Source organism: Rousettus aegyptiacus, unplaced genomic scaffold (genome assembly GCF_014176215.1).
Source record: "Rousettus aegyptiacus isolate mRouAeg1 unplaced genomic scaffold, mRouAeg1.p scaffold_m13_p_16, whole genome shotgun sequence".
Lineage (NCBI taxonomy): Eukaryota > Metazoa > Chordata > Mammalia > Chiroptera > Pteropodidae > Rousettus > Rousettus aegyptiacus.
Window position 1 is genome coordinate 41,344,951 of NW_023416291.1, and position 17,902 is coordinate 41,362,852.

General features: G+C 52.0%; 2 protein-coding genes across 3 annotated transcripts; one reads left to right on the forward strand and one right to left on the reverse strand.

The window, feature by feature from the left end:
* The first annotated feature begins 1,917 nt into the window (after positions 1–1,917).
* Positions 1,918–15,435, forward strand: B3GNT3 (UDP-GlcNAc:betaGal beta-1,3-N-acetylglucosaminyltransferase 3). Of its 2 annotated transcripts, none has more exons than XM_016166870.2 (4): positions 1,918–2,071; positions 9,670–9,729; positions 11,027–11,641; positions 13,131–15,435. In XM_016166870.2, exons 3-4 carry the CDS (start codon positions 11,075–11,077, stop codon positions 13,680–13,682), a joined length of 1,119 nt encoding a protein of 372 aa, XP_016022356.2. In that variant the 5' UTR covers positions 1,918–2,071; positions 9,670–9,729; positions 11,027–11,074; the 3' UTR covers positions 13,683–15,435. The 2 variants fall into 2 exon arrangements, with proteins under 2 accessions (XP_016022356.2, XP_036089815.1); XM_036233922.1 differs by lacking the exon at positions 1,918–2,071 and adding an exon at positions 7,412–8,726.
* An 81-nt stretch (positions 15,436–15,516) lies between these two features.
* On the reverse strand, positions 15,517–17,321 carry INSL3 (insulin like 3). The gene is made up of 2 exons (XM_016166882.2): positions 16,964–17,321; positions 15,517–16,065 (listed from the first exon to the last, which is right to left on the reverse strand). Exons 1-2 carry the CDS (start codon positions 17,151–17,153, stop codon positions 15,860–15,862), a joined length of 396 nt encoding a protein of 131 aa, XP_016022368.2. The 5' UTR covers positions 17,154–17,321; the 3' UTR covers positions 15,517–15,859.
* Between the last annotated feature and the right edge of the window lie 581 nt (positions 17,322–17,902).

Sequence of the window (17,902 nt, forward strand, 5' to 3'; positions counted from 1 at the left end):
GTAGGACACCTGTTTAACTGGCCAACCCAGGGTGAGCAGGCTGGCATTTTACACTATCTTGGTCTCCCACACCTGAAAGGCCCAAAACCTCGCTGTGGGACACAAAATGATTAGGTCACTTGCGGCAGTTGGTGAGTGGCCTCGTCAGGACATTTTTTTTAATTGAGATGAAAATCACATAAAATCAGTCATTTACAGTGAACGCTAGGTGGCATTTAGCACATTCACAATGTTGTGCAACCACCGCCTCTGTCTAATTCCAGAACATTTCTATCACCCCCAGAGGAGACTCCATTCCCATGAGCAGTCGCTCCCCACTCCCCTCCCCGAGCCCTGACAAGCACTACTCTGCTTTCTGTCTCTGAATTTACCTATTCTGGGCATTTCATATGAATGAGATCACACAGCATGTGGTCCTTTGTGTCTGGCTTCTTTCACTCAGCATCAGGTTTTAGAGGTCCATCCATGTTATAGCATATGTCAATGTTTCGATCCTTTTTATGGTTGAGTAATATTCAGCTGTGTAGATGAATCGTGTTTTGTTTATCCTTTATCAGCTGGCAGACACTTGAGTTGTTTCCACCTTTTATCAATTGTGGTGAGTGCTGCTATGAACTTGCATATACAAGGGTTGGTGTAAACACCTATTTTGGATTCTTTTGGGTCTCTACCTAGAAGTGTAATTGCTGAGTCAGTCATATGATAATAGTTTGAATTTGAACCCAAGCCTTGCGGCACTGGATTCTTCCCCTGGAAACTCTGGCACCACTCTGGGAGTCTCCTGTCCTCCAGCTCTTGACATGGCTGTTTCCTGGGGCAAGCAGGGCTGGGTGTGTAGAGCCCACTCACTTCATGACTGGATATCTGGAGTGCCTGAGTGTTTGATTAGGGTGGTGCCAGTTTCCTGAAACACCACAGATGGGCCCCGCCTGGTGGGGGAGGATAGGTGGGGCACTCCGTCAAGATTGGAGGTTTGAGTCTAATTCAGGTTCCTTTACGGTACCTAGAAACTAAGGAAAACTGGGGGCCCCATGGAGTGGTGAGGACTATAAACTTAAATCCAGGAGCTGCAGGGGAAGACTGGACCCCACCTGGCTCCAAGTGTCAAGGATTTATCTTGACAGATTAGCGCAGGTACAAAGTCCAGTTTGAAAGTCTCGTTTGAAGCAGCGACATTTCACGTCTCCCTTCTTCCCAGCGTTGTAGATCATGCATTAAGTCTATGCTGGGCACACTCCCCAGACGTCTCCCAACTAGAGGAGCCAGGGCTCAGTTCCTCCGCTCCACAAATGGGGAAACTGAGGCACAGCCAGGACCTGCCCTCTCTCTTCTCAGATGAAACCTGGGTGGGGAAGGAAGCAGGGAGTGACTTGAACCGCCTCTGGGTTCACCCCTGTGGACCCAGATCTTCCTACCCCAATATTTCAAGAATGGAAACCTAGAAAATTAAACACAGCACCAGATGGGATGGGGGGCCAGGTTCAAATCTTCACCAGCCCCAATCCCAAGAATCTTCAAATCGGACTTGCATCTTCCAGAGCCTTTCTGAATGCCAGCATGGCCTCAGGACAGGTTTGAGGATTGGAACATTCGAACCCGAGACGGAGACCTGAAGAGCTGCTGGGTTCAACTGGCCTCCTTCCCTCTTTCAATCCTTTCTTCATTGAACACAAGGCACTGGCCCGGGGCCCCTGCCCTGGGCTGGGAAGGCGTGCCTTGCACACCTCCAGCGGCTGGATCTCACTCTTTGGTTGTGTGTCATACCCAAGTAGAGTATTGAGCCCCAGAGGACAGGGGAGTCCCGAAGAGCACAGGTCAGGGCGGCAACGGGGTTGACTGAGGTGGAAGGGGCGGGGCTAGGGAGGGAGAGGGAGGGGCCGGCAGGGGGAACCTCCTTTCAGTCACCGGGAAACTGTCCAGGCTGGGAGAGGGGTACTGGCTAGAGACGAGGCCCGGAAGGAAGCAGGAAGGATCAAGGCCAGGAGGGTGCGGGGCTCACACTCAGGTGAAACTCTTACTCCTGGTCTCCAGCGAAGAGGAACAGGGGTCGGGGACTGCACCGTGTCTGAGGGTGAGTGTCGGGGTTACCCGGGGACCTGGTGGACCCCTCCGTGGTGGGAGGGAGGAAATGGAATTCTAAGGGAGCTCGACAGCTGCGTGGGGTTGGGTCTCTGCACGCGTTTACCGTGAAGCTGCCAGGAGATCCTGGACACCCCCCTCACCCCTCCACCCCTGCCCTCATTCATCCCTAATTGTAGCGCGGGCTTTTCCAAGGCCAGCTCAGGCCCGGAATAGCACCCCTGACCCCGGGTGGGGTTTCTTCTTGTTTCTTGAAAAAACTGCAACTGACCCCCTGGCCTCTTCCCGTTGTCCCCAGCCCTGCTAGGCACTGGGCCATATTCGGATCTGAGGACCCCAGCTCACAGCTTTTCCTAGGATTCAAGACTCTTGCTCAGCCAGTGACTGGTTGTATGGCTTGGGCACTTTGCTACTGGTCTCTAGACATGCCTCAGTTTCCCCTGAGGTAGAACAATGACCCAGCTTCCGTGAGGATGTACCAGGTGTTCAGCAGGCAGAAGCTTTTTATAATCAGGGCACTTCTGGCCACTCGGGGACCTCAAGAGAGTGACCTTATGTCTCTGAGCCTGTTTCCCTAGGTGTCAAGTGGTGCTCATGGTGTGGGACTGTGGTGAAGGTGAAATAAGTTGATAAGCCCTAGGGCCACTCAGTGGGCACCCAGGGAGTGTCAGCCATCGCAGTAACTACATGATTAACAATATTATTATTATAATTATATCATTAGCCAGGTTCCCAACCAACATTCCCTCTGGCTCAAACTTTTTTTCACAGGGCCACTTTTCAGATAGGGAACCCACCCACCCTCCCACTGCCTTGAGGCCAGGTCACCTGTTGTTCAATATATGGGGTTCAAGGTCGAGAGTGAGCTGGTAGGATTTGGGGCCCGCTTTGGGGCCACTGCTTTCTCTCACTGCCCTTCGGGCTCCCAAGGATGCCACCACACTAGGCAGGGCAGAGGAGTCTGGAGGAAGGGGTGTGGCCCCTGCATCAAGTAGTTGGGGCTCTACTTGGCTTAAGTGATTAGCTGATGTTTGCTCAGCTCAGTTTGGACACTCTCCCTCACCACCAGGGTGTGGTGACTCCTATCAGATACTCTGGCTATGGGGAAGCCAAGAAGGGCCTCGGACATTCTCTGCTCCAGGCCGTTGTGGTGAGATCAAATTTAAGACCCAGGGAGCCAATTGAGATTAATTATGAGCCTTTGTTAGCCGCCCAGAGACTGATTCTCCCCACTAGAGAATCAGCTCCGAGCTTTCAGAGGAGGTAGCTTATAAAGCCAATAATTACATTAAACAAGCAAGCAGGTTTCCAGTAGCAGAAGTTAACATTAGCATATCTTTACACAGGATAACTACACCCTTAACATTAAACAATGGAAGCAGAAGTTGGCCATTTGAAAATTTTCTACCCTTAACAAGGCCAGAGCTCAAGGAATTCAGACGAGCTTGCCTGGCTCCAGGAGATAAGGTGTCACTGGGTGACTTCTGCTCGGCTCCAGGAGATAAGGTGTCACTGGGTGACTTCTTTTCCTGCCACTCACCTCTAAAGTCCAAATTGGGGCAGCAGCATGACTCCACCCCTAGCCCCCTGTGAACCAGGGAGGATGCCCATTGTCAACCCTCCTTATCGGAGTCTGGCTGGGCTTAAGTGCCCCGCCATGATGGGGAGCTCACTATCGACAGAGCAAACTAAAGGAAGCCCAACCAGGTGGTGGGTGGTTAAAGGCAGAGATTGGTTTCCCACTTGACCTTCTTCGAATGAGTTCTTTAACCTCCCTGGCCTGTTGTCCTATTCATAAAAGCGAGTGTACCTCAATCTTACCTCCCAGTGCAGGTGTGGAGTGTGAATGAGCACATGATGGAGAGGCCACAAAAGGGACCCGGTGTGTTAACTCTGATCTTAATTATGCCACTCACTGTGTTCTCATTCATGACATTGATCTCCGTGTGACAGAAGTAATGTGGAGAATGCAGGGCTCTAAGCACAAGGCCTGGAGGAGGGCCCTGACTGGCCTAGAGGTCTGGGGATCCTTTAGGAGATTCCCAGAGGAGGGGCCCATGAGACCTCAGTTTCCCCAACTAGGAAATAAGCCCAGAGATGCTTTTTGAGGCTCGACTGGGGCAGGGCTGGCATTTAATCAGGAACTTCTATCCAGCCTCAGATTACTTCTGGACCTTTTCCAGGTGCCCCAGGCAGTTTCTATAGTAAGGGAGGACCGGGACATCCAATGAGTAATCTGTGATAATCCTAGGACAAAAAACAGGTTTTGAAGATCTAAAGGGTTCATTTAACCTTTCCTACCCTACCCCTTCTTCCGTGCTCAAGCTTTCACAAATGCGAATGTTAGGTATATGTTTGCACAGGCCACCTGCACACATAGTTTTACTAAAGCCGAGTCTGCATAACATGCCCCTCTAAAGAATTATCTTTAGTGGGCTTTTTCTTCTTTTAACAAAAACCACTCATGCTCCTTATAAAAAGGGAACACCCCATCATTACATTACTTATAACAGTACAAGCTGTTACAAATCTGTGAGGGATGACCCTGAGGTTCAGCAGGTAAAGTCCAAATTCCACCAACCCTCCTTGGACTCATTGGTCTGTGTGAACTCTGGTAGGTGGGTGTCCTCTCTGTGCCCAGCTTGCCCACCTAGGAACTGGAACCTAGGGCCCCCCTGGAAGATTCAGCAAGAGTCACAGGGGCTCATCCACAGGCCAGGGACTCACGCCCTCTCCTGTAAGTTCCCCAACTACCATCCTTGAATCTCTGGGAAATTCGTCTTCTTCACTGCCTCTCTGCCCCCCATTAGCACATCAGCTCCACGAGCACATGGTTTCTCTCTGTCAAGTGGTCTGTGTGCCCAGAACCTCGACCAGGGTGTGGCATACACCAGATACTCAGAGAAGTCATTAGTGTGCAAGTGATAATGGTGGCCGCTGATGATACTACTATTGTCATTATTGGCACTTCATATATCAGTGACTTGGAGCAAAGATCACCGCTTAGTACTCTAGCCTTTCCAAGGACTCGGGTCATTAGGCACATAGATGGGGTTCTTCCAAGTGCTTCTGTCACCCCTACCCCTTGCCTCTCCTTTTTGCAGCCCCGGAATTTTCCACGACCCAGTCAAATCCCAGGAGACAGTTGGTGAAAGTGCAGGACCAATGATGACCACAGTGACACTGATATTCGGCACCTGCTGGGGGGTGAACCATGAGTTGCATCTGACACCATCCAACTTTGCAGGCTAGGATGCTGAGGCCTAGGGGTCCCAGGATGGTCAGTAGCCAGGTCAGGACGTCCTTTCCCAGAGGCCCCCACAGCTGCTTCAAGGGCATCAGCACTCTCAGCTGCTGGGTGAAGAGGCAAGAAACTTTTTTTTTTCTGAGTTAGTTACTTAGACTCAGTAAGTCAGCTGGAGTTTGAGTCCCCAGAGCTAGAGCTGGGGTGGGGAGGGCAGTGGGGGTCTGTCCGATGGGTCCAGAGAAGGATCCAGGACTCATCCTCTCTGAACCTCAGTTTCCTCATCTGGAAAGTGGAAGCATCATGTAGGAATCACCTTGAGGCCTCCAAGTCAGTGTCAGGTAGGCCTCCCCTGGCCTTGAGATAGCACAGGGTGAGAAGTAGGCAGGTCCAGGCCCGAGGGTGCAAGCAGATGGGCCCTTCACACTCTCTCATGGGTCTCGGCCGCTCTGCCTTCCCTGCCTCCCCAAGGGCAGTAACACAAACAAGGTGGGCAAGACAGAGTTGAAGCCACACATACCTGATGCCTTACCAGTCCTTGGCTGTCACCGTATGGTATAGACAGAGAATGTGTGTCCAGAGTATTGTCATCAATGGGGACGCCTAATTAATTCTACTGAATGGTCACCCCTTCTATATACTGTAGTGTCTCATTAATACTCAACAATCATTAGTATTCATACTGTATATGCAATGAGTCATGAATATTCAGTAACCGTGTATATTAGTGCCTCAAGACTGTTCAGTGGCTTGTTCATATTCATCGTGACAATACGAATATTCATTTGTGCATCATGAATGTGCCTTGCAACTATTAATTGTTGCCTTACCATCATGTTGTATATTGTGAATACTGGGAGCCTCCTGCATATTTATCAGGTCATTAATATTCTGCACTTCACTGGCAATCAGTGCTTCTTGACCATTAAACTCATAATGAATATTTCAGTGTCATGAATATAGGGCTCTTTAGCACATTAGAAATATTTGGAGCCTCCTAGTACTGCCCCCTGAATCTTCTGAATTCTCCCAGCCCCTCCGCCCCTACTTACGCGGCAGCTGTCACCTGCACTGGGGTTACGCTAAAGTGAAGCATGCAGAAATGGCTGCTACTAGGTGGGTCATCATTAGTATTTTTACCTTAGGCAACAAACACCAGAGAGCGTCACATGGGGACACAGCTGTTGGGGTAAGACACTGGGTCCCACTTCTGGGGCTCTAGGCTGGTTCAGGGTATGGACAGGAGAGAAATGAGCAGATTGGGCCGATGTGCTGACAGCTGCAGAGAGAAGCAGAGCCGGGGCAGGGTGTTTTAGCTGGGAGGTTGGGGCCCTTCTAAGGAGGTGGTTTTGGGCTGAGTCTGAAGGTCAGGGGGAAGGAACCAAGGGGAAGAGCAGGAAGGTAGGGCATGCTAGGTGGGAAACTGGCAGTGTAAAGGCCCTGCGACGGGGCTGAGCCTGGGTGGTGGTTAAGGAGCTGTGAAGAGGCTCATGCGGCTGGAGCTGACAAGCAGAGCAGCAGTCACTGGAGCAGAGGAGAGCCGAGAGGTTCTCTACCTGGCAGATGTCCCTCAGGGTGAGGCTCTTGGGTCTTGGCCAATGAAAACCTGTGGCTTTTCTGGGGGTACTGGAGGAAGCAGATTCTGGGCGATGATGAAATCACACTGGCATATGGAGGGCAAACAGCCCCAAGCAGGATCTCTAGCAATGTTCGCTGGTGCACAATCACAAGTGACCCTGCTGTGTGTGCATGTGAGGGGGTCTCTGCACGTTCATGTCCTGATGAGGAAACAGGCTCCGAGGGGAAGCAACTAGCCAAGTCCAACTCAGGGCAAAGAGGGACCTCACAACAGTGAATCTGACCTCTCCGCTCCCTGCTCGCACACCCTCCATGGCTCCCCCTCACCCTCCAGGAGACAGCCCTGCATCTTAGCCTTGCATTCAATGTCTTTGCAGAGTCTGGCCCCACATCCCCTAGCCTCATAAACCACTCACTCTCTGACTTCCACTCTTCAGCAAAATAAACTGTGCGCAATTCCTTGAATACGACTGTTTCCCCCCCACTACCCCTACCCCCCCCACCCCGTCCCCCATACGTTGCATTTGTTATTTTCTCCACTGGAATGCCCTTTGGTGAACTCTTATGCATCCTTCAAAGCCTCAGCTTCAGTATCCTGGCCCCTTCTTCTGGCCCAGCCCTGATCCCACATATGTCTGGATTTGTCTTCATCAAATCAGGGGCTTCCAGGAGGACAAGCCATGGGTTCAGGCATCTTAGGTTCCCCAGGACCTATTTGTTAAATAAACCAACAAATGAATAAATAGTTTTCATATGTTTTTTTTTGGGGGGGGGGGTGTAGATAAGAGCTGCTGAGACCCTTCTTAGAACCAAAGAACCTGGAGACAAAATGGTTTGTTTCTGTGGTAATGCAAGGCACCCACTTGGGACAATTCTCTGAGCCCCACTTCCCCATTTATAAAATAGGGGTGACAGTTCCCCCAGAGTTGTTCAGACCCCATACACTTCAGAGTAAGCAGCTATTTGGGCTTCAGCAAGTCCAGTCATTTTGTTTTACAATGAGACCGGGAGAATCTTGAGTGGGGATCAGGGACTCAAACCCAAGTGTGAGAGGAGCTTCTCATGGCCACAGAGTTGCTGCCTAATCACTTGGAGGAAGTACTACCAAGAGGTGCCCATTCCTCAGCAAAGCCCCTAACCCCAGCATCTCCCACAAAAGGTGTGTGGTCCCAGCCTGTTCAGATGGTGAGACCTATGAGAACAGGTTGGTGACTACCTAGGGTACAGCCCATAGAGACACCCAGCGAGGTTAACTGGGCCAGTGAATCCTCAGCACTCCCAGGCCTGCAGAAAGGGAGGCCCAGTGGTTCTTTCTCATGCCAGTCAGGATGTAGGATGTTGGAAGATGGATGACATTTCCTGCTTGAGGTTTTAAAGGGCTGTGAGTTGGCAGGGGGCCTTGGCGGATGGAAAAGGGAAGCAAATCTTGGATGTATTAATGAACGTCTAGAGTGTGTGTGTGTTTGTGGTGGGGGGCAGCGGAGGAGAAGTGAGCCTCCCTCCCTGATTTGAATTCTTAGACCCAATCAGGAACCTCATGGGGGCTGGGTGGGATAGCCCTGGGATCCCTCCATTTAGAAAAACCATACACCTTGTAAGAAAAAGTTAGGAATGCAGGTTGCCGACAAAGAATGTTTCATATGCAAAGAGTTCTGACAAGAAAAAAGAATTCAAGGAAAAGAATAGACATTGATGGAATTAATTAAAACCAAATGGCCACCCCAAGAAGTTCTATTTTGCCTTGATACCCTGATCCCAGCAATATGAGCCATTTAGGTCTTTTACCTCCTTCCAGGCTTCCCCCTCTTCAACGCCCAGATTCAAGGTGAGTTGTAAATATTGGTGTTTGCTGAGGTGTCTTCCTTTGTTTTAGAGCCCTGTTTACAATTTACGAAATACATTCCCACTGAACTGATTCTTGGCCATTTAGGTTTGATTTTTCTACTTAATATATGTTTAATAAATATGTAAATGATACATAAATAAGCAATAATAAATCCCATAAGTACTCCATATGGGGAATTTCTATAAACCTATATTAAGGTTCTTTAGTCACTGGTTCTCTTCTGACTGTCCTTTATTTTGAGTTCTCTATTCTGGTTTCCGTCGGTTCAGACCAGGATTTCTCAGCCATGGAGCTTATGTTCTAGTGGGAGAAATGGACAAGAAACAATACATTTCATATATTTTAGGAGATGGAAAGTGCTATGGAAGAAAGAAAAGGTAGAATGGGATGGGGGGGGTTCGGTGAGATGGTGTATCTTGAGGAGGCCTCCCCAAGAAGGGGACATCTGAACAAAGGAAGGGAGAGTGAGAGCTGTGTGCAAATCTGGAGGAAAGCATGCCAGGCAGAGGGAATACCTGTGCACAGGTCCTGAGGCAGGGTCACGCCCAGTGTGTTCAAGGTTAAGATCTTTACAACACTCATATAGAGTTCATTCCCCGCCCCCATTTTACATGGAGGCTCAGAGAGGTCCAGCTTCTTTCCCAAGGTCACACAGCAGGACCTAGGATCTGAGCCTCGTTTCTGGGTGGCATATCTAGAAAGGCCTGATCCAGGCAGCGTGCCGAGAGAGCAATGGGCATGTTGGGGAAGTGGCCTCATGGACTGAGGAGGGAAGCCCTGTCCCTACCTCCAGCATCAGTTAGTTGCTCTAGATGGGAATAGGAAGCCACTTTCTTGCTCGCTCCCAAGCGATAGCTGGCTAGGGTTGCTTGGGGCAGGAGGGGGTTCATCGGAACTTCATGACTGCCTTACACTGTTCCAGGTGCAAGTGGGGAGAACAAGGAGACCCCAGACCAGCACAGATATCCTGAGGCAGGCTGAGGTAAGTGCTGAGGTTTACATATTCATTCAACAAACACTAGGTGCCCGGTGCTGGGAGTTCCCTCCATGCCTGCATAACCTTGCGAGTTGGGGGTTGTTCAGATGCCCCCTTTATAGCTGTGAAGGCCAGGGTGTGGAAGGTATACAGCCAAGAAATGATGGAGTTGGTATTTAAACTGAGGAATTATGGTCCAGAGTCTGCACCCCTCTGGGATGAGCCAATAAGTGTTCACTGAATGGGTAAGTCCTGCTAAGGTCTAATCTAGCACTTTCATGCTGTACTAAAAAACAGATCCTCAGACTTAGGGTTGAAAACAGTGCAGACACCACCTTTCTAGACAAAAGGACTTTGAGGGAGACCAAGGGCTCTGCCTGGATAAGGAGAGGGAAAGTTTCAGGAGGAGGAGACATTAGAGCTGGGGTTTTAAGGATGAATGTTTGCCAGAGAGAAACTTAATGAGTTTATTTTTATTCATAGATCAATTCAAACACTCCCTGCTTCCCCCATATGTCTACTGTATGCTGGGTGATACCAGGACCCCCAAGTAGCCGCCAGCCTTGGGAAGACAAAGCCAGACACAGACACCCGCATGGGATCAGGACTGGGCCAGAGTGGGAGACAGGGTCAAAGGTGCCAAACAGGGAACCAGGACTCTTCCTCAGTGGTCAGATAGAACTTTCCAGAAAATGGATCATTGGAGATGGATTTTAAAAGAGGAATAGAAGTTTGACAAGGAAAGTAGCTTTGTTTGAGACATGCTTGGCCTGAAGGGTCTGTAAGGGGCCAGGGGCCATGCTTAGGTCACAGGATCATTAAAAATTGTCAAAAAGAATGAATAATGATTATATCAGAATCCCAGAACCTCAGAGCTTTCTACAGGGGCAGGTGAAAGGGGAAGCAGCTCTCGACTCATAAAATGGGAGTTCTCTTAGAAAATTGGAGCCCACAGGGAGGCTGCCGGGCCGTCTCTGAGGCACGGACATGAGAGGGACCAGGTTAGATTGGGAGGGGAGTGATTCTGGGCACACTGAGTCTGGGGGGCTCATGTTGGCATTCCCATTGCCTCAGTTTTCTTTGTAAATATGAAATCTCCAGCAGGGCCTGGGCAGCTGTGGAAGCCAACCAACATGGGTTGGGGTGCTGGAGGAGGTGGGGTGCTGTGGATTAGGTGGGAGTGAATTTCATTGTTTTACCAACCTGAGCTACCGTAGGCAGCAACCTGATGCCGGGGTCCACAGGTAGCTCAGAAAAAGTGCTTGCCCATCCAGGATCTTCAGTGAATGTTATTCTCCCCCAGAAACTGCCTGGGGACCCATTGGACCAATCCCAAACCCTGGTGACCAGGATGAGGTGTTTCCGGCCCCTGCGGACAGGGGTGGCTCTGGCGGTGGTCCTCGGCACCTTCACTCTCTTCCTCCTCTGTCTGTATATGTCACCACCCCCCTACTCGGATCTGAAGGAGCCGCCGGTCACCCCTATGGCTCAGACCAGGACTCCTCCGACCTCCCGGCCCAGGCCCGCCCCCTGCCGGGCGAACAGGTCAATGGCAGAGCTGCCGGACTTCATGCAGCAGCCGGAGCACGTGCGCAACTTCCTGCTGCACAAACACTGCCGCAGCTTCCCGCTGCTGCAGGACGTGCCGACCGCCAAGTGCGCGCACCCAGTCTTCCTGCTATTGGTCATCAAGTCATCGCCAAGCAATTACGAGCGTCGCGAGCTAGTGCGGCGCACATGGGGCCGCGAGCGAAAGGTGCGGGGAGTCCATCTGCGCCGCCTCTTCCTGGTGGGCACGCACCGCAACCCGCTGGAGGCCCGCAAGGTCAACCGGCTGCTGGCAATGGAGGCGCGGGCGCACCATGACATCCTGCAGTGGGACTTCCAGGACTCTTTCTTCAACCTTACACTTAAGCAGGTGGGCCGGCGGGGATCCCGTGATCAGGGCCACCTGTCCTTCCTGTCTGGATGGCCACCACCTTCTCTGAGGGGCCCAGGGGACCAGCAGACCCTCACTGTATCCCCTTTACTGTCCTCATGGTGATGTGAAATCCTTGTCCTCTAGGGGAGGCAGGGAGAAAGAGCAGGGTGCCTCCAGATTACAAACCTGGTTCTAGGGGCCTAATGACCCGGGTTTGATTTTAGGCTCTGTTGCTGTTGATGATGGTTCGCCTCTCTGTGCCTCAGTTTCCTCATCAGGAAAGCTGAGATATTAATTGGACTCATCCACCTCTAAGGGCTGCTGTGAGGATTACATGAGATATTTAGAAGGCACCTGGACCAGTGCCAGGCACTCAACTTTGGCAATGAAGTGAAAGGGTGGAGGAAGGGGGCTTGGGACAGAACACATCTTGCTTATTTGGTCTGGTTCTGTCTCCTCCTGAGGCCCAAGTCTATGCAGTAGATGCTCAATAAAGACATTTTTGATGGGTAAGAACCCATGAGAGGTAGAGAGAGTTTTCCTGCAGAGGAGAAATTGGAGGCTCCTAGGACCCGCCTAGGTTGGGAGGGGTGGGCGGTGGAGGGGTGAAGCAAACCAAGTAGCGACCCAGAACAGGTTCCTGCTTCCAGTAGTAGGTACAGACAGGTATCCGTTCACGGAGTGGATGGGTGGAGCAAGCGGAGTAGAGACCCAGAACAGGTTCCGGCTTCTGGTAGGTACAGACAGGTTCTGAGTGGCCACTTCTGTGTTATGTGACCTTGCTCAAGGCATTTTTCTGGATTGAAGAACACACTTGCCTCCTGTAGTTGCATTAGGGATTCAAAGCGGGAAGGGCCCTGACGACGGTGCCCCTAAGCCACCAAAGGTTGTTATGGAGGGAACTGAAGGCAAGGCAGACAGAGGGCCAGGACTCCTCACCGTGCCATGTTCTTAACACAAAACACCAAAGCATGTGGTAGACGTCAACTTGGCAAAAATAAATTCAGCCCCTATGAAGCGGTGAGCCCACACTGGGTGCTGGGGCGATGGCACAGGTAGGAAACATAGCTCCCACCCAGGGGGAGCCCAAAGTCTGGTGGGGAGGTAGCTGTTCAATGACAGTCATACAAGTAATTATGTAACAGCATTATTTGGCCAGGCAGAGTGGGAAGGAATAGCAACAAATGTAAATGTGACAATTTTCAAGCATTTTTTGGCGCTTTACAGAACATTGTCCCTGGATCCCCAGCACTCCTGGAGGCAGATCTTGAGATGAGACCCGAATGAAAAGTTGGAAACTGAGGCACAGGGAGGAGCAGTTGGTTGCTGAGGTCACCCCACAGAGTGGGTCTTTGAACCCAGGCTAGGTTAATGGGGGTGGGGGGACACATCCTCACCTGTGCTTACTGGGCTGGGGCGGCCAACAGAGCCCCAAAGCTGATCGCCCTAGCCCTTGAGCCCACATGCCCTGTCTACTCTCCTGCAGGTACTCTTCCTGCAGTGGCAGGAGACTCGGTGCACCAACGCCAGCTTCATACTCAACGGGGACGATGACGTCTTTGCACACACAAACAACATGGTCTCCTACCTGCAGGGCCACAACCCTGACCACCACCTCTTCGTGGGGCACCTGATCTATGGTGTGGGCCCCATCCGGATCCCCTGGAGCAAGTACTATGTGCCAAACATTGTGACGCCGGAAGAGCACTACCCGCCCTACTGCGGGGGTGGTGGCTTCCTGCTGTCCCGGTTCACAGCTGCTGCCCTGCGCCGGGCGGCGCGCACCCTGGACCTCTTCCCCATCGATGACGTGTTCCTGGGCATGTGCCTGAAGCATGAGGGTCTGAAGCCTGCCTCACACAGTGGCATCCGCACGGCTGGCGTTTGGGCCCCCTCGGCACGCCTGTCTTCCTTTGATCCCTGCTTCTACCGGGAGCTGCTGTTGGTGCACCGCTTTTTGCCATATGAGATGTTGCTCATGTGGGACGCACTGAACCAGCCCAGCCTTATCTGTGGCAAGCAGATGAAGGTCTACTGAGGTGGTATCTAGGCTACTGTATCCACCTCCACAGGAAGGGACGGTGTCTTTCTCCCGGGAAGCTGAGGCCTTTGTCCTTCTGGATCATAGGGGAGTGCTAGGAAGGATTCGATGAGTGAATAGTTTTGCTGGCAAACTCCTACACATCTTTCAAAACCAAGCCTCTACTCCTTAGATCATGTTCTATTATCCTCCTAGACTCTCAGCTGGAGGGACCATCTCTTTCCATGGCAGATAGTGGCAGAAGCACTTGTGCCAGGATTCCAGCTGCTGTTGCTGCTTCCAGCCCATTTGAGTCAACTTCCCACATCCTAGCTCCAACCTAGATCACGGGCTAGACCCTCAACAGTGGCCAGCCTCTCCTTAGTAATGAACTTGCAGTAGTTTAATTGTGGGCAAGTTCTGGCCATGGTTCAAAGCCAATTAGGAATTCCTGGGTTTGCATGTGGCTGAAGAGAAAAGCATTTTTCAGCCAGAGAAAGGGGGCTTCAGTTCCTGACTCCTCCCTGGGTCTTGGGCCCCTCAGCATTGGACAAAGGTGGAACACAGCTGTCCGTCTCAGGCTTTAGGGACTCAAGAGTGTCTGGAGTCCCTGGCAAGACCCAGCCCCCACACCTGGGCTCCCCAAGAACTCAGGAAACAGTATTGGGACCAGAGGGGTCTTCACTGGGCCTAAGGCCAGACCATACATGCATCCCAGTACCCAGAGAAAGAGGTTCAGGTCCTTGAGTGGTCCTGAGCTATTGGGACCCAGGACTGTCACAGCCCCAGTGTGTCTTTTGGATTGGAGAGATCCAAGCCAGCCAGTAACCCCTAGCCCTTCTGGTCCTGGACAGATGCCTGGGACTAGGGCCTTGCAGGCATTGGGGTGGTGGCAGGGTCACCTCAGACAGCAGAGTGCAGACTGGGAAGTGGGTCCTCAGGAAATAAAATGTTTTGTGAAGCCCTGATACAACTTCAGTTTTAACTCAGACCAATCTAAATTCATTTGTAAAAGTCTCATTTTCAGTAGAAATTATACACTAATGGACAAAGCGGGACCGCAGGAGTCTCTATCAGGCATTTGTGACCTCGCCCCATCCCTGCTCACACACGTGCCGTGACACCCTGTTGCTTTCAGCTCATAATCCTCCCAAGACTGATACTCACTGCCAGCTCGACGGCAGACTCAGGAGAGGGAAGCACAGGGTGATTCTGCTCCTGTCTGCATGGGACGGACACAGGGCCTCTTGCCTCAGCCTCCCGCTTCCGGCAAGGCCCCTTCCCAGTCATCCTCAAGCTCCCCTTTCCACCCTGGCTCACCTTCCACTAGCTCCACTGTCCTCTGTCCTGCCTCCTCTCTTTATTTATTGTGCATCTACTGTATGCTGCACACCTTGCCCTGTACTCTTCTCCCAGCCCCATGGGAAGGGTCAGCAAATACAGACTTACCTTGCAGCAAGGTGGTGACATTATACAATCTCCATCTCACAACGAAGGCAGGATGCAAATGAAAAGACTTGTCAGAGTTGCATCAATAAATATCCACTGTGACCTCTTTCAGACATTCGTGTGTGTCTGTTCACCATTAAGTGGGTATTACGTGACATTAAGGCCCCTCATGAGTCTTGACAGATACCTGAGTTCGAATCCTGCACTTGGCCATTCCCTCCCTGTCTGACCTTGGCAAGCAGCCATCTCCCTAGGCCTCAGTTTCCCCACTTTGTACTGTGATGCCTCTGGAATTGTTATCAAGCTCCTGCAAGTGTCGGTGGGTCCATGGCTGCCAGAAGCCAAGCCCACATGAGGGTGATCCAGGCTTATCCCTTTTTCTTGAGAAAATACAAAAAGCTGCTTTGAATTCTGCAGGAATTTTATTTTCTATTGGGGAGATGGCAAGAGAGGGTGTCGCAAATGCAAAGAGGGTAGCGCCTGGGGCTCCTCAGAAGTAAGGACATTTGGCCCTCAGTGTCTAGAATCTCTGTAAAAGCAAGGATCCTCCAAGCCAGGGTTGAGTGTGTTTTCTTCCCCAGTTGGCCCCACAGAGGACAGGTGACCTGGGGGAGCAGGTGAGTGCCCCGTCCCAGGAGGTAATCAATAATGTCCCTCCAAATGTGGGGCTTTATGGTGCTGTATGGCTTCAGGAGCTCATCAGACCTGATCTCCTGAGCTCTCCCAAGGTCATGCCCCAGGAGGGCTCAGTGAGGACAGAGGGTCAGCAGGTCCCGCCGGGTGCAGCCGCTGAGGCAGCAGCGGCGGGCAGGGTTGGCAGCAGCTGCCCTGCGGCGGCGGTGATGTTGAGAGGCCTGGAGCAGGGGCTGTGGGGCGAGTACCACCACGGGGTCCCTGTCAGCCACCAGCCCATGGAGGAGATGTCGCCCTTCCAGCCATTGCAGCAGCTCACCTGGGGACAGTAGAGTTCAGCATGAATGGGGGATCCCAGAGGACCCCTACGCTGTGTGCACACCCCTGCATGCTCACATCATGCTGAATGTCCCACTGAACACTTGTCATGCACACAAATAGAAAGCGAGCACTTAGTAAGTGCCCACTATAATCAGACACAGATTTGATTCCCAATCGAGGTGTGAGCACTCTTGGCCCATGCGTCGTACGTTTGTCCCTAGCTGTGTGCACTCCCATCTGCCACCTATCTTGTGGACACACAAACGCGTCACAGAGCAGAAAGACAGCATGGGTGACATGATATGTGTGCACAAGTGAGCAAGCAGTGGCCACACAAAGACACACACACACACACACCCTGGGGTGAGCACACACAAGTGTACATACCCTCGAACCCTCCTTCCCAGTCCCCCTCACCCTCCTGTTAGCCTCCGTACACCCATCCGCATCCACGTCACACAGGCGCACGCAGGACGCACACGTGTGTGATACGAATGTACACGAATCTGTTTCATGCCCTCTGCAGCAGGGCCAGGCCTAAGGGAGGAGAGCGAGCACTGGTCTTGATGCACAATTTAAGGGAGCGCCAAAACTCAACAATCAAGATGGATCATATTTTAATGCAATATTTTTTAAAATCAAAATTAATTGAAGATCAAATCACTGAAATGGTAGATATCACCGTGCATTTTCAAGGCTGCCTCGTTCCCCTCGCCTAGGACCGGTTCCCGCTCCGCGCTGGAGGCAACTTCCGCGGATTTGCACTCACGGCGCAGCCAGCAGGCGGATCCCGGTCCGCGCGTGCAGATCCACCCACCACCCCGCCGCCCACTTGCGCCCCGTGCACCTGCCCCACTAAAAGACCCAGGAGCACAGTCCCCGCCAGTCCCACTCACGGTCGCTACCAGCCACGAGCCGCCCGCCCTCGAGGGACCAGCGCGGACCCCCGCACACGCGCACCAGGGTGCGCACGAAGTGGTGGCCACATAGCTTCTCTGGCGCCTCCGGGGCAGACTGATGGGCCAACGCCAGTGCCAGGACCGGGCCCAACAGCAGCAGTGCCCAGGGGAGCGGGCGGGGGTCCATGACGGCTGGAGGCACCGAGGCGGGCACCCCGCTTATAGGCGCCCAGCCTGCCCCAGCTGGAGACCTTGGAGAGGGAACTGAGCATGCTGCAGGGGGCCCCAAGGAGAAGGCCAAGGGCAGGGTCAGGGCAAGTACAGTGTAAGCCCTGGCTTTGGGTTTTCTCTTTTTTATAATGTGAGTGCCTGACTTAGTTAAGCTTTGATTACGGAGGCAACCACCTCAGTGATGGCAATCTCCAGTAAACACATGCCAACCTGGCAACTAGATGAAGTGCCAGGTGACCTGCCCTCCCCCCACCTCCCCGCCCAGGGAGGCGGGGGAAGGCGTAGGGGGCTCCTCTGTTTTAGAGATCTTGGTTGATTTTGATAACTGACTGGACCACTTGTCTTTTCTTTCTCGTTTTAAATTACCACTCTCATGTTTTAAATTCACCAATAGAGGATGAGTTTGTGAAACCTTAGCACCCCCATCTACACTCCTGCCCCATCCTCCACCCCATTAAAAGCAGAACTCCAGGCCTGTGCATATTCTCTCTCCACCTGCTACCTGTGTGGTCCCGGGTGTGCTGTATCATTTCTAGATCTTATAAGTAATAAACTTTATTTATTCAAAATTCCCGTATGGTAACTGATGAAGGGTGTCTTGCAATTATAATAAGAAACACAGGGGCTGCTCCAGCCACAACATTGGTTATCGATAGGCTGAAACAAGAACAAAACAGCGACGGTATCTCTCCCTGGACCAGGGCC

Bases quoted from the DNA above. Each gene is read 5' to 3' on its own strand.
- B3GNT3 (XM_016166870.2), top strand. From the start codon at position 11,075: ATGAGGTGTTTCCGGCCCCTGCGGACAGGGGTGGCTCTGGCGGTGGTC. The intron at 11,642-13,130 runs GTGGGCCGGCGG...ACTCTCCTGCAG, and splicing joins TCAACCTTACACTTAAGCAG to GTACTCTTCCTGCAGTGGCA.
- INSL3 (XM_016166882.2), bottom strand. From the start codon at position 17,153: ATGGACCCCCGCCCGCTCCCCTGGGCACTGCTGCTGTTGGGCCCGGTC. The intron at 16,066-16,963 runs GTGAGTGGGACT...TACTGTCCCCAG, and splicing joins GCTCGTGGCTGGTAGCGACC to GTGAGCTGCTGCAATGGCTG.